Source organism: Poecile atricapillus, chromosome 18 (genome assembly GCF_030490865.1).
Source record: "Poecile atricapillus isolate bPoeAtr1 chromosome 18, bPoeAtr1.hap1, whole genome shotgun sequence".
Classification (NCBI taxonomy): domain Eukaryota; kingdom Metazoa; phylum Chordata; class Aves; order Passeriformes; family Paridae; genus Poecile; species Poecile atricapillus.
The window spans coordinates 8,946,564-8,970,321 of NC_081266.1; the positions used below are offsets into that span (position 1 = coordinate 8,946,564).

The window sequence follows — 23,758 nt, forward strand, 5'->3', positions numbered from 1 at the left end:
AGAGATGAAGTCTAAAAACTGCAGTCAACCAGCGTGAAGTTTCATGAAGCAATGGAAGAAACTGGTTGGAAGAAAATGCACAGTTAAATTAAATAAGAATAAAAACATCTTGTAAAAGCTTTCCAAGAGTGACTACAGTTGTCTTTGAAAGAAATACTCTGTATGGGAGGCTCTTTGTGGGGACTGTCCAAATGGCAGCTGTGTTTCAGGTGGGATTTGTCTCCTCTGACTACAGCAGTTTACAGTAAAGGTCTCTGCTCCTGCCTGGGAAGGAATCCCACCACTGTTAACAGAGTCAGTGTAGCCAGTCCAGCTCAAGGTGTGATTCAAGTGAGTGGATATAGGTCCCTACATCAGAATAAGAACTGCTCCATAGTCTACATTAACTGTATTGACTATCTAGACCAGCCCATTGCTGCTGTAAAAGAGGCCTTGGAAGACACCTTCCTTTTCTCAGGAAAATCCAGCCCCAGTACCTGAAATCCAAAGAGTTTGAGCTGGACACAATTTTGCAAGCCAAGTTGCAGAAACTTTTTTTTTTTTTTTTCAGTTAAATAACTATTCAGCACGAGTAGGTAAAAGTCATGTCATGCAGTGAACAAAATATTCTTACTGTGAGTAAAATGTAAATCAGATGTAAGGGAAACAAATGTGAAAGAACAAAACTCTGTCTTACCTCCCGTTGGGAGAGCTGAAACTATGGAAGAACAGCAGTTCATGAAAATAAAAGGAAAGAGATGTGCACAGAAAAGCTGAAGTATACAAAAAATACAACAACAAAAAAAAAAGAATAGAACTTCTAGTAAATAGATTAGGCCAGATAGAACCTGCTGAGATGATAAAAGGTGAGTGCTGTTAACAACAAAACAAGCCTTGAAACAGATACCAGCCCATATCTAAATATAGCCAAGGAAATTTTAGATCAACAAGTTAAGATATGGCTTGGATTTGCTTATGTTGCAGGGAAAATTACAGGCTAAAAATAGATTACTTTTCTTGTTCTGCTGTAACACTATTAAAGAACATCACTGGTAATCTTATGTCTAGTCCATAAAGACTGACACACGTATTACACCAACTGTGGTAATTACAGAAAATGGCCCATGATTTGATTAAGATGTTAAATGGCTTGCAAAAATAGTATCACTTAAAGCACTTCATGGCCAAGGTATCCACAACATCATGATTTTATGGAAAATGTCATCCAGATTGCAACAAGGGTGCCTACCAAAATCTCAAGGGTGAAACACAGTATTATTTCACCCTGCTCTGGAAAAAGACTGTCAGCTGCTGAAAGTTGAATGGGAATAGCTTAAAATTCATTATATAGTTGGTATTAAACACAAACATACTTCAAATTCTTACTAGCCCCACTGAAAAAAAAAAAAAAAAAAGAGGGAGGGGGAGAATGAATGCATATGAGGAAAGGTATGAAAAAAGACCACATAAAAGACCACATAAATAAAACCTTTGCAGCCACAGGGCCCTGTATATCTCACATAATGCAAACCACAGGTGAAGCTCTTCCAGATATTCCACATGAAGCTCATTCTTATTTGTTCAAGCAATTACTGAACAAACAAAGGCAATTCTTTGGCAGAAACTCAGGTCATCTTCTTCTAGAGCAGAGAAAGCTTCTTCATCTCCTACTGTTTGAAACAGAGCAGGTTTTTGTGCAACTGGACAGCAGCAGTGAAAAGAACTGTGTGAAGAAAAGCAGATGCTGAAGTCTACCAGATACTGAAGAGATCTGTGAAACAGAGAAGCCAGCTGAGAGACAGGGAATTTATTTGTGTTGCACTGTATATGATTTCCATCTAGATGATTCAAGTGAGAGGGTTATTTGAGAGATGAAATACCCTGGCTTAAGTCAAATGGAGCTAGCAATGGCCAGTTGGAGGAAAAGTAACATATTGAGATCACTGCACTTCCCTCACAAATTATTTCCTTCTTAATACTATTTTAAACTAATCCTGGCAATAAACATGATATTAAAATGTCATTTTTAACACTCTGTGAACATCACAGGCAACTATTGTTATAGTAGGCTTGAGGGCTTCCTAAGCAAGAAGGCTGTGAAATGGTGTGAAAATAAAAAAGAAGGTTCCAGAAAAGTAGCTGCTCATCTTGAAAAGTAGCATCTTCAATCCTTTTTGAAACACTGAATATCATAGCATCACTAAAAGAAAACTGAATGTCCCAAAGAGGGCATCCATCATTTCAGGCTGGAAGATTCTCATGTAACCTCACACATGGCATGGACCATACAGTGAATGAGTCTCTGAAAAAAGGCTTGCAACAAAAAAGTGTATAGACTTTTTTCAAAATTACACTGAACAGGCAAGATGATTCTGGCAAGATGGTGCTGGTTCAGAGAATAATAACCCCTTTTTCTTTTCTGGTGTTGTCTGCCAGGGAAAGGCAAATTTCACACTTTGGCTTTGGAGTTTGTTTTGTATTAGTCTGACTGGATGTTTCAAAGAAAATGGCCTCATATTAGGATTCACTGCCATGAAGGAAACAAAAATTCTACACAGCACAGCTAGACCTGGAAATCATTAGTTGCAGATAAAAAAAAATAGTTTTGAGATGAGAACAACTGCTTTTCCTGTCAAGCACAGATTGCAAAACTTATGAAGCTGTAAGATACCACTCGTTTCTACTGCCTGAGTGTGCACAGGCTTTGGTTGTGCATCTCCCAGTGTGTGAGGATATCTGGTGCTGATGGCAGGCAGGCTAATGACCCAATGCTTGTTCAGTCACATTGATGCTTTAACCCAGAGGAGGACTCCTGTGCCACTGGTACCAATGACCCCCCGAAAAACTTTCAGCCTCCAGAGCAACCAGACAGGAGCCCTGGACAGTCGTCAGGCTCTTTATTTGGAGTAAAAGAGAGGATCCATTCTAGCAACAGAGCTGTCTGCAGAGGCTGTGTTCAACAGCTTTTTTCCTCTTTCTTATTTCCTCTGACCTAGGCTAATTGCTTCTTTCATCTGCACAGAGATATCCTGACTCCAGAGAACGTTAATTAGCAGATTGTTGATTTTTTCCCCCCTCCTCATCACTGAAGAATGTAGCCTAAAGGAGTGGTTCTTCTCTTCTCACCCCATGTGTTGGATCTAGTTATCAAGTGACCTCAGGATGTGTTAGATCAGCTTATTGATCTGATAGGAAACTAATTATTTGAGAGGATTTGTGATTTATTTTCTAACAGATCAGCAAACTGATGTAATTCACCATGGTCTGCAGTATTGCTACAAAGGCAAGAAAAACTAATGTTTGGGGATGGGGTAAAAGGGAACCCACCCTTCAGAAGTAGAGCAGTGCACATTCCCTCGTGAGAATGTGTAATATAAAACTGCACCTCCAGCAATGGCCTTTCCTCACATTTAAAGGGTTATATTGTCTCACTAGTTAAACAACATAAAAAATGTAAAGTCACAGACTCCATGAAATAACCTCATCCAGTTTGATTCACGTTGACAGAACACACAGAATCAATCGTGATGAACACAGTTCTGCAGAGAGGTTTTAGGTGGAGTGTCTGCACTGGGATGGGGCAGCCCTGGCTGTATGGACAGACTGGGGTCTGGAGTGCTGGAAATGGACCAGCAATGGAATTCTATGGAATGCTGGGGTCTGGAGTGCCAGGGAAAGGGACCTGGGGGTGCTGGTCGAGGGCAAGCTGGACATGAGGCAGCAGTGTCCTGGCAGCCAGGAGGGACATCCCTGTCCTGGGGGTATCAGGGACAGCATCTCCAGCTGGGCAAGGGAGGGGATTGTCCTGCTCTGCTCGGGGCTGGGATGGCCTCACCTCGAGTTTTGGGGGCAGTTCTGGGTGCCACAATATAAAAAGGACATGAAGCTGTTAGACAGTGTCCAAAGGAGGCCACAAGGAAGGTGAAGGGCCTTGAGGGGAAGCCGTGTGAGGAGCAGCTGAGGGCACTGGGTCTGCTCAGGCTGGAGGAGACTGAGGGGACACCTCACTGCAGTCACAGCATCCTTGTGAGGGGAAGAGGAGGGGCAGGCACTGCTCTCTTCGCTCTCATGACCAGTGGCAGGACCCAAGGGAATGGCCTGAAGTTCCATCAGGGGAGGGTTAGGTTGGATGTTAGGATAAGGTGTTTCCCCCAGAGGGTGGTGGGGCACTGGAACAGGCTCCCCAGGGAAGTGGTCATGGCCCCAAGCCTGGCAGAGTTTAAGAAAGGTTTGGAAAACTCCCTCAGGCACGTGGTGTGACTGTGCAGGGCCAGGAGTTGGACTTTGATGACCCTTGTGGGTCTCTTCCAGCTCAGGATGTTCTGTGATTCTCTGACTGCAGTCCACTCCCTGCTTCAGAGGCTTTGTCAGATGCTATGCTTAGGGTCTAGCCCTCTCTACTCAGCTCATTGTGTTTGTTGTCACCTCAGACCTGTTGGGAGAGGTGTGGATGGAATTCTCTGAGTCTTATTCAATGAATGTTCTCTCAACACTGTTTTTAATTAATCTCATTTAAAGGGATTCATTGTTTTGTGGGCAGGGTTCCTTTGCCCCAGGAATTTTAAGTATTTTGATTATGAATACATTATTGAACCAAAATTATTTTCTTAAAACATCAATAGTCTTACTTCTCCCTTAGTACTCCCTGGCCTGGAGGGATTTGCTAGGAAAGGTTCTGTCGTGTGGAGGTGAAAGAGGAAGAGAAGAAGCCTGGATCAAGATGGAGAAACACGGGAAAAGTCTCAGTGGAGCTGGGTTTTTGCTTCATCCCATGCTCCCAGGGCTGGGGGTACTGATGGGAGGGCTCTGTCTCACAGATTAACATCCTGCTCCACATCCTCTTCCCGTCGGTGACAGGAGCAGCAGATAAATAAGGCCATACATGCAGAGAGCAGAGAACAGCTGTGCCAGTGGTGGTCACCACTCCAACAGTCTGTCTTCAACTCTTCTGGGAAAAAAAATAAACAAAAAAAACCCCATTGGGCAGATGGGAACATTCTGATGGATTTCTCTGAGCTTTACAAATCACACTGACCAGTTTCACATTTGGAATCATTAGCTCTTTTTTATAGTAAAAGGAATGATGTGAAAGGTACAATATGTAGTGTCTTGAATTATGCATGCAGTTTTTATAGTGATATAAACCCTTTTCAAAGACAAGTTTTACTCCCCCTAGAGATAAATCTTTTTTTTCCCTGAATGTTGTTCTCGAGTCCCTCTTTTAAGAGCATTCATGCACTTATCTGACTGTAGAAAAAAATGTATCATTACTGAACCTTGCAAAAAAACTCCATGTGTGATTTGTTTTGATCAAACTTTTAGACCAACTTTGAAGCCAAAGTTTTAACTGTGGAACCTACAGCAGCCTTCAGAAAGACAAGCTGCCAGCACCAGCCTGCACAAGTGGTGCAGATGTGCTTTCCCCCATACCCTTTGCTCCACAAAATGGCAACATTTCGGGCTCCCAGGAATCACTGTGAGTTCAGGGTGCATAGCACCTGGCAGGATAAGCATCTGCAAATACATTTTATTTGATGGCTACTTAACATAAAATACTTGAGTCCCTGAACCCAATGTCCCTGGGTGAAGTAGAACCAGGGTCTTCCATCACTCCCTGGCTGAGCTTCCTACTCATGAAACCAGCAAGTCATGCCACCACCCTATAACCCAATAATTACATTTGCAAAATAATGTGAGGGGGAGGAGGAGCACCTTCAGTATCCTCATAGAATAGTCTCAGCTTCAGAACACCGTATAGCTTGGAGCAAAAACATTTTCCTGGGAATAGAGTGGCATGGTTTTGAATGCCCTTCATCCTTGAGGCTGAATATGCTCCCCGTAGTGCTCATGGTGATGACTCTGCTGCCAGCCTGTTTGCTGTGAGTTATTCAGAAATGAAACTTGTCTTTCTTAGGTGTGGCCTGAACACGGCCGATTTATCCAGCCTCTGTGGCATCTGGGGCAGTAATGTCTTGCCTGAGAATTTGGGCATATTTTAAGTACCATGATCCTGGTTTTACCAAGATGGCAGCAATTCTAAGCACAAGCAAAACAGAAAGAGGCTGCAAAGCAAGGGACTGGCAGAACCTGGTGGCCTGAGGAAGCCATTTGGCAAAGCACATGCTGGGACTGGGCAGGATTTATGCACCTAAATTCTACCTAAATACCTAATTTATGGATCTAGGCCAATATAAGTCTAGCTGTGCTGCATGCATTTCTCTGCTTGTGAAAAAAATTGATTCTGCATACTGGAAGGTATCCACTGTTCGGGGCATTAAGAGCACTTGCTCTACGCTTTACTTAGGCTGTGTGGGGAAATATTAGGGCATGAGCACCTCAGGAGCCCCAAATGCACAGGATTCCCACCTTGCTGTTGTCAGGCAGCTTTCCACAGCCCTTCACAGGAAGAGCCATTACTCACTTCACTCATCATCTAAGGGCTCTTTCTCTTAGGAGAGAAGGGAACTGTTTATAGAATAACTTGTGTTTTCCCCAGAGTATTGTTCCTCTGGTAGTCTATAAATCTCAGGTGCTGTCAGTGCTGAGTGGAAATGAAAGGTATTGCTGGACAGGGAGGAATTCTTATCTTGCATCCAGTTACTTAAAGATAACTCCAGATCTTCTCATATGGCTGCTCTTCGTATCTGGAATATCTTGTGTGGGACAACAGGGATTTAAAGTTTTGACCACATGGCACGATGGGGACCAAACAACAAAACACAATTTTAGTTTTCCTAAGGTGTTCAAAATGGGAAAGGGGGCAAAACTGCCTGTGCAAAATACCGTGAATTACAGATGTGGACATGGGAATGCTGCAAGACTTCCCAGCTTTAGTGCTTATTCAGAAAGTGGTATTGCAAGGCAAGGTTCCCTTAGAAATATCATGGCCAGGGCACAGTGTTTTTTTAATTTACATTTGTCATGTATAAGTTAAATCGAAGGGGTGCATGGCTATAATACACGTGCAGTAGGGTAATTTACGTGCATTAAACTATACACAAGGGCACAGAGAGTCATTTCTGCAGTGGGTTTTACCTGAATTACTGCCACTTCCCTGAAGCACTGAAAACACGCACCCATGCCATATCCCAGAGCTCTTTCGCAAGTGGGGCACAAAGCACAGATAGCACGGTTTGCGTGAAGGAAAAATATGCCACTTCTTTATACTTTGAGCCTTTACGTAAGAAATTTCAAAAACGCCTGAAGCGGAGGGTGTGAGAAGAGCGCGTTCACCCGGGGAGGAAATAGGACAAAACTTTCAATTTCCTTTGTCCTTACGGACCCGATGAGGGGCTGCCAGGGGCGCAGCCACGATTCTGGAGTTGGCAGCGCTGGGGTGCGAACGAGCGGAGCCGGGCCCGAGGAGCCGTGCCCTCCTCTGGCAGCCGCGCTCCGACCGGCCGCAGCTCCCTCCGTCCGTCCGTCCGTCCGTCCGTCCGTCCGTCCGTCAGTCCGTCCCTCCTCCCCGGCTGCCGGCCGCACATCGCCTCCCGACCCCGCGGGACGGCCCCGGCCGCCTCCCGGCGCTCCGTCCATCCCCGCGGCTCCCTCCCCACACGCCGGAACCCGCCCCCGCCGGCCGGGCGCGCCCCCGCGGCCAGCGCGCCCCCGCGGCGGGCGGGGCGGGGCGGGGCGGGCGCTGCTCCCGCCCCTCCCCAAGGTGTTGGCGGCGGCGGGGACGCGCTCGCTGCTCGTGCCCGCGCCGCCCCCCCGCCCGCGCTCCCCTCGGCTCTCCCCGGCTGCGGCTGCTCGGCCATGGCGGAGCTGAGTGCGGAGCGGCTGCGGGCGCTGCCCGGCAGCTGGAGTTACGGGATCAGCCAGGGCGGCCGCGTCTTCTGTGTCCGTGTGTCCGTCCCCGCAGCGAGGAGGCGAAGAGCACGACCTGGCTGCACCCGCTCACCGGCGAGGCCGTGATCACCGGGCACCGCCGCAGCGCAGGTAGGACCCTGCCCGGAGCCCTGCCCGGAGCCCTGCCCGGAGCCCTGCCCGGGGCCCCCGGCCCTGCCCCGGCTCGGCCGCCCCCGCCCGCCCCTGGCCCGGGCGGGCTCAGCCCGGGGTCCCCGCGGAGCCGCCGCAGCCCCCCGGGACAAGTCCCGATCCCGCTTTCCCCGCACTTCGCGCAGTTGTTCCCCCGGGGTGAGCAGCGCTGCAGCCGCCGGGCGCTCCTGCGTGTCCAGCCTGCTCGCCAGTTTCTTCGAGCGCCTTCTCCCCCTGCCCCCGAGTTGTGCCTGTGTAATGTATCTGTCTCCGCTTTCCCTCCGTTGCCTTGTATCACCCCTGCGAGGCTGTGTAGTTACCATTAGAGACCGCCTCGTTCCTCTCGTGCTCCTTGCTGGCTACCCCGGTTATCCACCTGCATAGCATCCTTCCTCACTTGAGCACGAAACCTTTCGCCGTATTTCTGTTTCCAGCGGTACCTAGATTGAACCACGGTAGGTGTACTAGAAATGGAGAGGCTGATTTCGCTAGTCACCTAGAAACCCTTTTTCTCCCTGCGCTTCCATCTAGGCTGAGAGTCTGTGTGGTTTCCAAGTGACTGTGAGAGGTGGAATAGGTAGGAGGAAAAGGGACTTGAAACATTAGAAATAACTTGGAGGGAGGAGGGTGGAATCAAGTCTTTGCTTCTGCTGTTTGCTCCACTCTGGAGAAGTAGCAGCAGGAGGTGCTGGAGGAGGAGGATTTACAGCAGACACTCTGGAGACCCGGAGCCAACTCTTGACTGCTGGAATTGCACACAGGCTGCATATGCCACTGGGAGGTGGTGGAGTGTAGTAATACGTGCAGTTGTTTTTATGTGTATAATCACTTGGATAATCACGGGGAAATAATCTGCAAGTGAATTGGTCTGTATCAGATTATCTGCTTTCATGTTTGGTTAATACTTATGCATTAAGGAATCAGAAACAGCCTTTTAGAAAACTGTGGACAGCCTTTCTTTTTTTTTTCTTTTTTTTTTTGTAGTTTTTGAGTTGGGAATAGTTTAAAAACCACAGGGTTCTGTTTATTAGAACTCTACAGTTTGATTTGCAGCAAAGGTTCTGTTGTTTAAAAGAAGTCATTTAATGCTTGGGAGTAGAACTACTGATTGCTGTCAGGCTCCTCTTCCTCCTGCTCTCAGTGCTCAGAGAGAGTGGCCTTCATCTACAGCAATATGCATGGGGGCAGATGTGTGTGAAGTGCTTTTCTCATTCAACACTGGCATTAGCTGAGTATTAATTCTTTTTTTAAACTATTCCCACTGTCTCTGTTGACTGATGATGATTTCCCGGTAATTTTCCAAGTGTCTCATTTGTTTCTGCTGTTAAGTGCCTTCGAAAGGAAATGCAGTTTGCTTTTGAGTGTCTGGAGTATTGTGTATAACAGAGTAGAGTTATCATCAGGTAAATTAAACTTATTTTTGAACACAAGACTGAGACATGACCTTGGATACATTGGCCATAATTCATCAATCAGATACCAAAGTGTCTAAAAACCAGATCTGTTCCTAATGTTTTCCTCATTCACAAGTATGTAAATGAATCTCTCCATACACAGATATAATCAAACAGAATTATTCTGAGGTTTATCTCTTCTTTTGCTCTGACCATTGTTTTGGAACCTAGTCAAAATATGTTCAAAATGCATCTATCTTCTCTTAAACAATTTTTGAGTGAATGGCACTTCTTTTGCAGATGTATATTATTGCAAAGCTCTCTGTTAAATAATTCTGTGAGGCATGTTCTAGACGGTGAGGAGAGCTTTGTCCTCCATTATGAATTGAAGTGCTTTTTATTCTTGCAGCTATTCAGCACTGGAAGGGTATTTTTTGCAAAGTTCTTATAGCAACCATAAATACTTCTGCTGGAGAGACTTCCTGTTTGCTGTACTTTGCCCCATTGTCGAAATACACCTTGATTTTTTGTTCTGCAGAAGACGGGAGCGAAAAAAAAAAAGCAGCCAGAGCAAATAAATAATAAGGAGGATGAAAACCACCACATAACCCAGACTGATTGCTTTCTTTTTCTTTAGGAATGCATTCTTGCTTTTATAATTCAATGAGAGAGCTCTATGTATCAATCATTATTTTTATTGACAGGGGCAAACTTTTAAGGGTGGTGGTGCATCTAGAGGTGCAATATCTCCAGAGCTTCAATCACACCAGGAAACTGTTAGTTGAGAGATTTTGACCATTAGTGGTGTGGGTTTTTTTTATATCTGGACTCCTGACTCCAAAGAGTGGTAAAAGAAAGGAAGAGATATGCCCACATTCTCTACTAGATTTACATGGAAAATGATTTTCATGTAAAATGCAATAGAGTTGTAAACACTGCAGGAACACTTGTTAGTCACAAGAGCGGTGGAATTATGCTAATACAATGCTAATGCTCTGGTATAGTTGATATCGTGCCTCTTCAGGAGCTTCTGACTTGCATGGAACTCAGTTAGGTGGATTTTTGTTTAGATCTCTGCCTGCCAGGTAATGTGATGCTGCTCAAGTTCAAGGCAGGGAGATGTGGCGATGACCCCGAGTTGCTGGGCAAAGGGACCTTAAACAAGGGCACACTGAAGCCATCCTTGGTATTATTTGAGAACAAGAAAGCCCAATCAGATTTTCAGGCGTGCAGCTTCTCTTGGCTCACAGAATTCACACTTAGGCAGTTTTGTGAGTCAATTCTGAAATACTTGTTTCTGGGACTAAAGGTTTCGACATGTGGAATCAGACACCGTATTTCAACTCCCTCAGTGTTAGGGAGTAGACCAGTATGGCTAGCATCATTTCAGAAGGTAATTGGAATGTTTTGCTGCTTGTTTTCCAGACTTACCCACAGGTTGGGAGGAAGCATATACTTTTGAAGGTGCAAGATATTATGTAAAGTAAGTTGAATGTTTGTCACATTACTATAATTTTCAATTAGTTTGTCTAAATGTCACTGTAATTTTGAATGCGTTCCCAACTGAACTTGAGTGTTGTGCTGTCAATCCAAAAGGTGCATTTAAATTTGTCATAGGGTATGTAGCCCTTTTTTTACTGAATTCTGCACAGCTAAAACAATTTCTTGACTTTTTGTGTTTATTAAAGCTGTTTGAGGATGCAGATTCAAATGCAGTTTCTGCTATGAATGTAACCATCTGACAACAAATGTCCTTGCAATTCAAGAATACCTGGAATTTGTCTGTTTGCTTGACATTTGTGTGCGTACCCTCTTGTGCCATAAATGCTTTCACAAAGGCAAGATTTTACTTCATCACTGGGAGAAGAGTTGATTTCAGCCCTGTTGGCTAATTACATTGTTTAAAGCCACACTGAAGGTTTAATTTGGCCATTTTCTTTGCAGACCTCCTGCTTCTGCTTCTAGCATTGATTTCCATTCTTTCTTTCTTTTTTCTTCTGGTTTCAGTATGTTTTGAGGAGCACGTTCACTGTGGTAGCCTTGCTGTGTGTATTGTCTTCTTGGATGAGAGACATGAAAATCAAGCTCTTGTGTAGAAATCCAGGGGGTGTATTGGTTGGATCTGTACAAATTTCTTACAAGCTTTTCCCCTCCAGATAGTTAGTCCATTATTCCTTATCTGGAAAATTTTTAAGTGGCTAAAAATACACTATGTATATTTGGTTAATATGCTTCTTTTTCTTCTATTTAACAATTCACAGGCTTTTCTCAAATCATTCAGGAGTTTTTGCTCACTGCACTGTGTTTGGTTTGCTGTCTTTAAGTTAGTAATGTCATTAGTGGGGTAACTTTTATGAGTGAACTTTACAGATAGAGTTTATAGGCTGCAGGTAGGTTTTTCCTGTGTTGTAGTGTTGAGCACAAGGTTGCTGCTCTGTGTAAGAGGCATTGTAGGCAGCGTGAGGTGGCTGTTACATGTGTGTTTCATGGTTGATTTTATATGAGTGTGTTTGATTTGGTCCTAAACAAAAGTTAAAATAGAGAGCATACAATAGAGCATAATGCTCCCAAAAATCTGACCAGAATAGGCACTGTGCTGTCTACGAGGGCAGATTATTTGTTAATAAGCAAGTTGTTTTTCTGTTCTATTCCGCCTTCTTGCAATTTACATTGCAGGAGTGTTGTGTAGCAGTTGACAAGAAATACACCAATCTGAGGACAAGGATCCATTAAAAATTTCACCTCAGGAGTACTGTGCAGATTGTTAAATGATGACAAGTGAGAATTAAAGAAAGCTGTGTTTGTGTGTGTATACAATATGAAAAAAAAAATATTCTTCTGGACTTTGAGATGGAACCTTTTCTTGTAGAATAAACCCATGAACAGAGTGTTGGCTAGCTGTAGTAACTGGAAAATAGCAACTTGAGTTTTCCTGAATAAACAAGTGTGTGAACAGCTGTTGTACAGTAACTGATGCTCTTCTGGCCAGATTTACTGAGTGCAAAGTTGGTTGTGCACCCTTGTGCTTCCAAGATCTTGTGTTCAAGGTGCTGCCATAACTGTGAGATGTGCATGGAGCTGATTGTCTTGCTGACAGCCAACAGAAAATAGCTCTGTTTGTGTTTGGAAGTTGTGCTGCCTTTGAAAACATGTTGCACAAACACTTCTGTGTGGTTTGAGAGCTGTAGGAGGATAGCAGGGATGGTGCTGTCAGGCCTGCTGAAAGGTTCACGTGGTCTGACCAGTTTGGCATCCTAAGTTAAATACTGGTTTGTTGTGTAGTGTCTCAGGCTGAATTTGAATTCCTGCCCGGTGATAGCTTCTTTTAAAGCTGTCTCGCATTCCCTCTCTGTGCTGGTGCTAGAGAGGATGTGAGAGCTAACGAAGACAGGGTGACAACGTTATAATCACTGTCTTCTAATCCCAGGCACTGTAACTCTGGGTGATGTGTTGATTATAATAATTCTGGTTGTCTGAATTTTAACTACTGTGGGGCTTCTGCATGAGGGGCAAACAGCACGGGCTGTTGTGACCTTCTGCTATACAAACACCCCCACATGTGGATTTTTAACCATAACCTGCTGATTTGTGTGTACTGATTTGCTGAATGTTATTAATACCCAATTACGGCGTAATAAAGCTATGTTAAAAACTAAAAATATTGAAATCTTGTTTGTGGTTCTGGAAGAAACAGATCGTTTTATGTTCCATATGAGTTACAAAGTTACAATGAAATGAATTTTAATGTCATGCTTTTGGTGCTTCATCCGCTGGAACCTGTCTGTTGGATTGCTGCAATGTTTCCAGTCAGAGTTAGACAAGAAGGATAGTCAAGTTTCCTGATCACATAAATAATTTGACCTAGGTTCTGAGGCACAGCTTCAAATATGTGGGTTGAATAGAAATGTTTAACAACCTTCCTTTGTGGTAAGTTCTTATGCTAGACTGTGTTTGAAAATAAAAACCTTTTGAAAATTATTCCTCTGGTTCTTTAATAATAGGTCTTCAGTGTTCCAAGTGGGTGTGTTGCTGAATCTATTACTGTGCTTTTTTTGGCTTTGATGTAGTAAACACTGTATAATCAAATTGGGATAATGTCGAGGAGATAATCGTCAGCTAAATCTTAGCATTCCTTGGACTGGCATTTCAAACAAATGACTCAGTTTACAGACTGCATTGAAATGTGATTATTTTTAAAGGACACTCTATTTTTCTTGGGATGTGTGCACTCGGTTTCAGAATAAGTAAATACCAAACGGTGACTATTTGACACTTTTTTTTTCCTCTCCCATGGCATTGAATTTGTTCTAGTTTTAAGCTGGAAAGATACACTATAACAGGGAGAGATAAGGGGTTTTTCCCTTTGTATACTGTGGTTTTCTTTTGGTGTAGGGTTGTCTTAATAAGTTGATGCTAGCTAGGACTTTGACCTTTTTTGCATGTTATTTTTTTGGGTTTTTTCGAGTAGTAGAATATTTGCTAATGACAGAACCATTTCCCCACATCCTCCTCACCTCTAGTAAACCTGAATGACAAAAGGTGTAGTTTGCTATTTGGAGTTAAAAAGAATGTGCAATGTGGTGATACCTTGTGTATGTTCTCAGGAGAGTGGTTGTATTGTTTAGGGGTTTTGTCCCTTTCAGAGTGAGAAGTCTGGGTTTGTTTAATTTACATTAGACCTGTGCACTGACAGCCCTTCACTGGCACTTGGTGGGAACTCCAGCAATAAACTTTGCTGAAGTAGTGCTTGGTTTGGTATTTATACAACTAAACTTTTACCCAGAATATAGGTCCCCTGACTGTAGAACCAAGACATTCAATTACAACATTTGTTATTTTCAGTTAAGTATTGAATCTTCTGAAGTAAAACTCATGGGGCTTGAAAATTGTGATGCAGCAAACTTGATATTCCTTTTGTCCTGCTTTGGGTCTCTCACTGGCCTGGTTAATTGTGCTGAGTGTATTGTGCACTTTGAGCTCTGGAAAGTTAAGGGCTTTACTCCCAAAACACATCTAAGCTGGAGAGTAGTATGGGGAGCTTAAGTTACTTATGTTATTTATAAGTGCCTAAGGAAAAGGACCCCATGGGACAATCCCATTGTGATCCTTCCCAGTGGAGAAGACAGACCTGGTCACGGGCCACAGACTCCTCATCTAGTAAGATCATTGAGAATTTCCAGCTTGATCTTTTTAGGATTTTGTGATGACTTCATAATCTTTAGGCACCGAAGCACTGGGTTTGAGTACTATAAAATTACATAACTGTGTATGTGCATTTATGTATTTGCATAAGAAACCCCTTTTGGTGGTTAAAACGACCCAATGATCTAAACTCAGGCACTTGCTTCCTGTTCTTGCAGTTTTGGTTCTCATTGCAATAGTTCTGAATACATGTTCAATATTTATGTAATTTTTTGTTTTCCTTTCCAAACAAGGGTTATATTATATTATTTAAATTGCTAATTTGTCAAATAAGGTTGTTCTAAAAATCAATCCAAATACAATATTTGTGGAATTTTGCATCAGTTTGCCTAGGTTGGCTTGTACAGAAGTACTATTAGGTAAGCTGTTTGGATGTTAGAATTTGATTTTTCTCAACTTTGCTGTAGGACTGACACTTTTTGGGCAGTAAAAAAGCTGACTGCAGAAGTTCTTAAAAACTCAAAGAATTAAGAGGGTTGAAGTTTCATTTTTAGGGTTTGCTCTTGAAGTTTACCTTTTTCTGTATTCATCAGAACAGTTTTTTCCTGTTGCTAGCTGAATCAAGGCATTGGCAAACCCTGGCCACAGCCAAGGTGAATGCACTGTTGCATCAAACAGAGGTTTTGTGTGCTTTTATAGAGGCTTTTTGTCAGTGCAGGTTTGTTTATTGTAGACATGTAGCTTGAAAATTGGGAAGGCAAGAAAAATTTATTAAGTGATTAAAAGGGATAAGATCTGGTTCAGCTCTGAGTTTCTATTGTTTACTAAAATAAACCTGTGCTCATTGAGAATTCAGCTTTCATTTGAACCTTTGTCTTTTATGTGCATTCTAAAGACCCTTTCCCATTCAGATGAGACTTTCTCCAGAAAAATCAAAGAACAACCAGTAGTGTTTGCAGAAAAGCCCTTTCTTGAAAGGAAATTGGACTTTGAGAAAAATATGAACAGATCAAACAGTTTTTCTCCAGGACTAAAAAATCGCAGTGTTCCTCCTGGAAATTTAGTTCTTGTTACCTCTAACCTTTATTTTACTAAAATGAAGAATAAACTCAATTCTTTTTCTTACATGGTATGATCTGTAGGTCAAATAATGGTGTGTGGGTGAACTGGGACGTAGCTACAAGCTATCCTGTGCCTTTTGTAGTGAGCAAAGCTGTTCAGATAAGGAGAACTTTTTTGGGAATGCCTGCACATTTATTATCTGTTTTAACATTTGCTTCTTTCTTCCACTGAAATATTTTGAGAACCAAAAATACTGCAAAGCTCAAGCTGGGTGTGGAGGTGGAAGGATTCTAGGCACAGGAAGAGATGGGTGTGGGTCAGAGGAGAGGTGGGACTGCATCCAAAAAGCAGCTTCTTATGGGTTGGATGTGGAAGGACAAGGCTGTAGGTAGTGCTGTAGTGCAGGGGAAGGCTAAAAGGGTGGGAGAAGTTGCAGAAAGGGAAAGAGTGGAGAGACAAGCAGGCAGGAAGGAGCAGTGGCAAGTCAGGAAAAGGAGTGGGAGCTGATTTCCTAGGAGCAAACTTAATGGGATTTCTCCCAGAGGGAAGGGTGGCAAAAGTTCACCCTGCAAAAACAAGTTGTCTGACTCGTGTGCAGGTCTGGAAGGGCCCATTATCCCTGGCTTAGGAGTCTGTTTCAAAGTTAGTCTGGGAGGTGGAATACCAAATGTGAACGTTAGGAATTGCTGTGCTTCTAAAGGATCTTTTTGCCTATGACGTCTGTGGTTGATATTTGGAGCTGTCTCTTTCCTGCAGTGTGTTTCTAAATTGGGCAATACCTTAAATGCTTCAGTTTCACTGAGAAAGACTTGAAAGCATAAGAAAACTTACTGATTTTTTTTAAAATCTTTACCAAGTTTTTCAACACTTGTAAGAATTGACAAGTAATTATTTAAAAATACAAAAATACCTATACATGAGTAGTCACATGAGATACTGAAGTCCATGAGAAAGATATTGAAGACACTCAAACTTTTTTGATATTTGTTAACAAATTAGTAAATTGGTCTCTAGCTTTAGATCCTTGTTTTTGAAGTGGAAAGATCTTTTCCCTAGCTTTGGTCTTTTTTTGGTGATTAAGTACTACTGGCAGATAAAGTGGATATACTCTACATTTATTACAGTGAAGTGAATTCTTGCATGGTCTTTCATGTGTGAAGGATGGCAAAAAGCAGAGGAAATGCTCATCAATCAAAACTTTCATGTAGGTGGTTGCTGCAGTGTTTAATAAATACAGTAGTACATTTTTTTTCCCCAAGCCCTCCCCCCTTTGCAAAAAAAAAAAAGATAACTGATGTGCCTTCTTCAGACTGATTTTGGGGCACATACCTGTATTTCATCTTCCTGTTGTGTCTGGGTGCTGCACAGGTTCTTTTTCTCTTCCTCACCTTGGTACCATATCCTGCAGCACCCGGAGCTGAGGGACACTTCCATAAACCTCACCTGGTGCCTTGTGAACTACTCGTTGTAGCTCTGTTTGCTAGAGCTTTTACAGGTCCAAATTTTACCTGGTGCCTTTTATGTTCTGCTTTTGCTTTAAAGGAGTTGCACCCACTTTTCTTTTTTAACCCTGTGGTCTGACGGAGTTTTGTTGTGCTGATCAAACCCGGTGTCTGTTGTGGTGTTGCGCCAAGCCTGTTTTTCCTGCACATGTTTATGTTACCCCAGCTCTTATTCTAATGAATTAGACTTCATTAAACCTGAGATACACTCGGGCTGGCAGTGCAGAGCACTCCTCAGTTCGCTTCTGTGTGCTTGTGAGAGGGGGAGAAGGCTCTTGTGGAGCTTCAGGCAAAGAAATCCTTGCTGGAAGCAAAGCTCCACAGCCCTGACTGCTGGGATTCCTGCCAGCGTGGTGCCTGGATATGTGTTCTTTTCTGTGTTTCAGTAAGTAAATACCTAAATTTAAACTCTTTCCCCTTCTCTCTCTCCCTCCTCCCTTGCCTTCTTTCTTTGGAATGTGTGAGATAACCATGCCTTGCAGCTCTCTCCTTGCATTTGCTTGAAGGTGAGGTGTTCTCTGACAGTGATGGTGAGGAGGGAAGAAGCTGCATCAGTGGTGGCCATCAGAAGTAGAAATTTGGGGATGGGAACTTGACAGCAGAGGCACTCCAGTAAAACTCTGCTTCCCAGTGCTGGGTAGGACAGGGAGGTCTGGTTAAATGCTTGGTTGAGAAGTTTCATCTCTTCTTCATCTCTGCTCCAGACCTATGAAACTTGAATACTTATTTGAAATCTATGGGATGGGGAAAAAAGGGTTTTTAAGACAGTATTTTGAATTTCTGTGCGGCCTGTGATTGTCTTGAAGCTTTATAGAAGCAATTAAAAAAATACTTGCATATTCAGGAGGTTCCACAAACTTAATTCTTCATGGCTTTCTCCACTGTGATTTAGTAAGAACAATTATTTGTAAGGAAAGGTACATTGCCAAGCAACCTAACCTTTAAAATTGGCTCTCTGTTTTTACTTCTTCCAGAATCTATAAAAAATCATGTTTAATAGAAACAAGTGCTTTAAAAATAAATCTTGTGTTTTATTAACTGGAAATGTTTCAGTGTGTCAGACCATGCAAGAGAGGTCCTACTAGGAAAAGGTATTTGGAAGCAAAATGCCTGGTGAAAGCTCCAATTTTTAAATGTCATCTTTGCCATCTTTCCACTCCAGTATTTCCTGGAAGCTTTTATCATCTACTCCCTGAATAAGTAGGATACCGTAATTGCACAAATCCTGCAAAAATACAGCTTTGGATTTTGTTCTGAGCTGTACTACTAGCAAAATTCTGTCATTTTGGATTTTTTTTTATTCCCTATTTTTTTATTTAATCCTGAAGATTATGCAGCTCCTGACCAACGTCTGTAAGATTTATCATTTTTGAGACTATTTTTGAGATGAGTAAAAACATGTGATGTATAATCTAAAAATTTTTTTCAGTGAACTTGGTTTATAAAAAGGACAGAAATCTCTCTTTTAAATAAAATTTTGTGAGCAACAAGAATAAACACGTGATGCTCTCAAATGCTTAGAGTGAAAAACAAAACCTTTTAATCTTATTTACTTGAATGCCTGAAAGAGTAACTTGGTTTCCTCTTGGCTAAGACTGTGAGGTGGAGGGTTTTGTTGTGGATTTTAAATTTTGTTCACACCATTTTGTAGGGTTACTTTTGTCTTTTTTGATGTATAAGGAAAATCCTCTAGATGAATATAAAACTCTTTGGTTGGAATTTTTTGTAAGGTTTGATGCAAAGGTTGACAAAGAAAGTTGCAAACAAAAATACATGTTTGAGCAATCAATGTCGTAAGATCAAGTGTTCATTTAATGATGAATTTTAATCAGAAGAATGATGCAAGCTAAACCTCATTAGATATTCATATCATCTGTTCTGATCTGAAATCTCTCTTGTGGTACAAACTCATCTTCTCTGCTTGATGTGGGGATCCATTGCTTACATGGTCTGAAACACTGAAATATTTTCAGTTGGTAAAGCACCCAAATGTTACTATTTTTTTTTTTCAATTAATAGCATTTCAGCTTGTGCTGATTGATCCATCTTCTTTGTTGTATCAGCAGAGTTAAAATAATTTGATTTTTGAATCAATAAAATTTTAACTTGTTTAATTGAAACCTGAAAATATCCCTATTACAGTGAATTTTGGAGGAATATGGCACTAAAGTTACCCTAACCCACCTCAACCTTGCCTTGAAATGCTGTGAGGATGAGGCTGGAAGGAGGCAGAGTGTGAATTTTGCTAACCCTGCTGCAAAAAGTGTTTTATTTCCTTGGTACTCCTCTTCCTCTTGTATTTCTTCATCTGCAGCTCCTGTCTGTCTGACGATTCAATAACTAAATGAAAGGGTTTTTTCCTGTAAACTGAATTTAAAAGTTTCCCAGGTTTAGGATTGCCACATTAGTGATTGCCACAAGGAGGAGGGTTAAAGGAAAGTTTTTTGTTCTTTAGAGCAGATAAAGTGACAACAAAACCATTAAATTTGCCTACTTTCCTAGCTGAATATACTGCACAGTGCATAGTACACAGCATAAAAAGTGTCATTTTAGCATTATTTAGATGAGTGATGCCTAGTAGTATGGTAAAGTGACTTCTGTTTAAATGCAAATCTAATGAAAGGGTATCCTTTTGGTCTTCCTGTTACCACTAGTGTTTATATCTTACATCTATATGTATATATATACACACATATATATATACAGAACACATTGTTCTTTATGCCTCTTTTACAGATCACCCACTCCCAAGTTTCTTACCTGGAACATTTGCATTTTACTTCACTTTCAAGGTATAATAAATATCTGAACCTTTTCCTGAAGTGCTCTTTATTCTTGCATTCGAAGCTACACACTTTGCAATGTGCTTCAGAACTGAGCTCACCCTGTGGTTTTCATCCAACTTCAGGTGAAAAGTGCCAAACCTGTCTAACAAGAAATTTGGGATTTCTGGTGCCTCTGATTGCTCATTTTGTGGTTCAAAACAACAAAAAGTGCTATCAAATTCAGCAATTCAAATACCAGTCTTTTATCCTGTTCATTATAATCTTTTGTTTGGGTGACTGCTGCCTCAAAACATTTTTGAGTTCAGATATGTAAGTTCCTTGAAAATCTTGCTGTTTGGTTGCTGAAAGAGAACTAGAAGTGAGACATAAATAGAAAACAGTCTGTTGATTAAAGTGGTGATGTCCTATTAGGCTCTAAGTGGGGTTTCGCAGCCCTCGATGATTTAAGCAAAGATTGCATCAGGCTGAGGAGTTGGAATTATCAGCATCCTGGTTTTAAATAAGAGGGGGAGGAAGTCTTTTGCTCAGTAATGGAGTTGTTTTTTCTTTCTGACTTTTAGTGATGCTGTTTTTATGTCATTAGTGCAGACAGAGACTTCTCAAACTTTTAATGAGGATTGAAGGTACCATCATTTTTGTCAAGTATTGCAACCATTAACTTACACAAGAGCTCTTGCTTTTATTATTTTCCGTGAAAAACTGCATTGTGCAATTTGAAACAGGGTTTTAAAAGGCGTTCTGGTAACTTAAGGCTTTTATTTATTTTTTCAAGGAGCTGAAGAAATGAATCTGGCTCTGGTTCAGGACCTGTGTGTCTCATACACTTTCACCAGGCCTGATATACAGGAGATTATGTTGCTGGCAGAGTGAATCTGTAAAGAACAAACAAAATTTTTCACTTGTTTGAAGATGGGTTAAGCACCTCTAAGAAATATTGGAGTAGAATTTGTGGAAAATTGGCTCCTGTATTCCTGTCTAATTTCTTTGCAGCAGTAGGAACCTGAATTGCAGTGAATGGAGGTGAGCAGGTTTTGGATTTAACAGCTGGGTTCACCACGTGTCTCTGTTAGGAGTGGAGAGGGGATGGTCAAAAGCAGAGCTTATGGAGGATTTTATGGTCTGGGTTGTTTTTTTCTGTCCAAATTTGACATAGACATGTCAACCACAACAAAAAATTCAACACAATGCAGACAAAGCTACAGTTGGCAGCTGTTAATTTGTTTTGATCAGAGGCAAATATTTCAAGTCTTCTGATCAGTTTATTTTCCTTGAGCTAAAGTAATTTGGTTTTTTAGTAGTCTGAAAGCCTCTCTGCACCATTGGTTTGGAAAAAAAAATAAGGATTTATTTATATCAGAAAAACAACTGTCTCCAAGTCTTTGTCTCTTCAGTTCTTCTCCTCTTCTGCTGTTTGACCTTCTCTTTCTCTTCCTTTTTATTTTATTTCTGTGTACATGCCCTTACTGTTCACCCTACTATTTTCACTGTTACTCTGCTTGCTTCTAGCACTGGTAGCTCAAGTAGTGTTAGACATGATCTTCCCCAGTTGGACTGCATGCCAGATTTTCCTGAGGGGAATGTAAATACTGCGAGGTCAGTGCAGTATCAAATGCCTGCAGCCTGAAATGAACCCAGCAAGATTTTCTGCTGTTCAGTCAAAATTAAAGCCTGCTCAGGATACGCTGCTAAATGTTGAAGAGTTGAGACTTTGAATTGTATATTCAACTTTACAGATTTTTAATTTTATTTTTTTTTATTTTAATTAAGCTTACTTTTTTCCCCTAAAGTAAGTGTGCACTAGGGACTACTCACTAGAATTGTGGTAATTAACAGATATGTTTAGAAATCTCTCTCTGTAAATTGATGGATTAGATTACTTGATTTATTTCTGAAAATGAGGAAGAGGTGTATGTATGTGCATGCTCACCTGCAACATATTTAATACAGTGACACTTAAACATTCAACTAATGTGCTGTTAATAGCAAATAAAATCTTCAGCCCATCTATTCCTCTGTTTTTCCCCTCACCTCCTTCACTCTTCCCTTTCTCCCTGGACAAGGATGGAGAGGGGTAAACTCACATGGCAGAGCAAAAACAAATCGTTCTTTATGACTTTCTCCTGTACTTCAAACAACCTGCTGGTCATTCTTTCCAGGGAGAATTGCACCCTGTGATTCCTTCACATCAGTGATGCTCTTTAATTTGCCATATGATAGTTTGAATTGCTTGCTAGGGGCCAGTACTTCTCGTTTTACAAGGAGTGGAAGTAGAGATGAACAATTGAACTTGAGGGGTTTTTGCTTTGTAGGGCTGCTGTCATTAGACTGACATACTTTAATTCTATTTGTCTTCCAGACTGTTGTCTGTGAAAGACTGGCTGCTATGAGTTTGGGGAAGAATCTGTCTAATTGAAGAAATTAGAAGAAAATAACCTCTGAAGGTTAATAGACAAGCCAGGGGTTGAGTTGTGTTTTGGTATTTTCTGTTGGCACACCATGGCAAGACTGATTCTTTCTCCATTTCTCTCCAGGTCTCTTAGATGTCTTGGTAATGTCACTGTGATAACAGAAAAATACGATTTGTGGTCAGGGAATTTTTGTTGGTTTTTTTTTAAATCAAAGCTGTTTTCTTTTTGGGAGGAGATAAATAGTGTTGTAGTCATTAGATAAGTCCTTACTGCTTCACAATGTTTTTGTTATGTTCCTGGTAGAGTTTCATGTTTTTGTCTTGGAGACTTCATGATGCTCAGATGAAGGAATATTTGGTTATTAAATACAACACTTTGATTTTCTCAGTGGATTGAAGTGGGTATTGAAAATAACTGTTAGAGGTATTGATGAAAAACTACAGTGCTGAACACAGAATAAAAGAGATTTTAAAATGAAAAGCATTAGTAGCTGTCATGTAAGCAAAGTAGTGTTAAGTTCAAATGAATACATTAGGAAATACTCCTTCTGAAGCAAAGATGAATGCATTATGGAGTGTAAAACTATCTTTCAAGAATAGCACTAAAATACGTTCCTTGAACAGCTTTATTAATACTTAGTTTTGTGCCATTGGACAGCAGCATTTTTTCCTAGAAATGATTTACTTGGGAGATCAACATTTCATACCTTTTCTCTCTAAAAATTAAAAGATAAAACACCTGTGTGCTGATAGACCCTTGCTTAAAATATTCAAGTGAAAACTCAGGCTATTAGATGTGAAGGAGTAGGAACAGCTCATCTATCAGTTCTTTCTTTTAAAATAAAATTAAAAGCTATTGATGGTGCTTAATAGAAGAATATATATGTGGTGTTTTTGTTGTTGTTTATGTAATGATATAATAGGAATTCCCAATGTCCATTTGAAAACGATGGGAATTTCATCAGCAGGATGACAAGAAGTCTGGCATGTGGCTGGCTGGGATTTGTGAGGTTGGTTGGTTTGTTTTTTACAACACTGTTGAATTGGGTTTTGGAAACACCAGTAAGTGCCTGACTTCACCATCTGGATTGGCTGAGGTTTGGGTTTTGCCTGAGTGAACACCACGATGTCCCTTCAGCTCATCACTGCATCACTGATTTCCCTGGTCTGATTCTGTAACCCCAGCGTTTCTTTTGGGAAAGATCCAATATTGTTGGCTGAGATGTCTACAAGGGAATGTAGTTTCCAATGTTTGTTTGGTTTTTTGGGTTTTTTTTTCAATCAAGTAGAACATTGATCTTTTTTAGAGGCTTCTTTTGAAGTGTTTAATGATTCCTCCTCATGAGGTGTGATGATTAAACATAGCATCCCTGTGCATCATTAAAACTTGAAAAAAAAGTGCTGATACTTGTTTTTCATTTCAGTAGGAAAGGGTGGTTGCATCTGCTGTCTTTTGTACAGCTCTGTGCCATGCAAGGCACGGTTTCTTCTCATTGCTGAGTGAAAAAT

General features: G+C 41.4%; 1 protein-coding gene across 1 annotated transcript in view; it reads left to right on the top strand.

Moving 5' to 3' along the window:
* Positions 1-7,719: 7,719 nt before the first annotated feature.
* The window catches only part of LOC131586141 (pleckstrin homology domain-containing family A member 5-like), a 59,080-nt gene continuing 43,041 nt past the window's right edge, over positions 7,720-23,758 (top strand). Inside the window, 3 exon segments of the mRNA XM_058852949.1 lie at positions 7,720-7,821; positions 7,824-7,917; positions 10,776-10,833. Of these exon segments, the coding sequence (XP_058708932.1) occupies positions 7,735-7,821; positions 7,824-7,917; positions 10,776-10,833 (239 nt within the window). The 5' untranslated portion in view covers positions 7,720-7,734.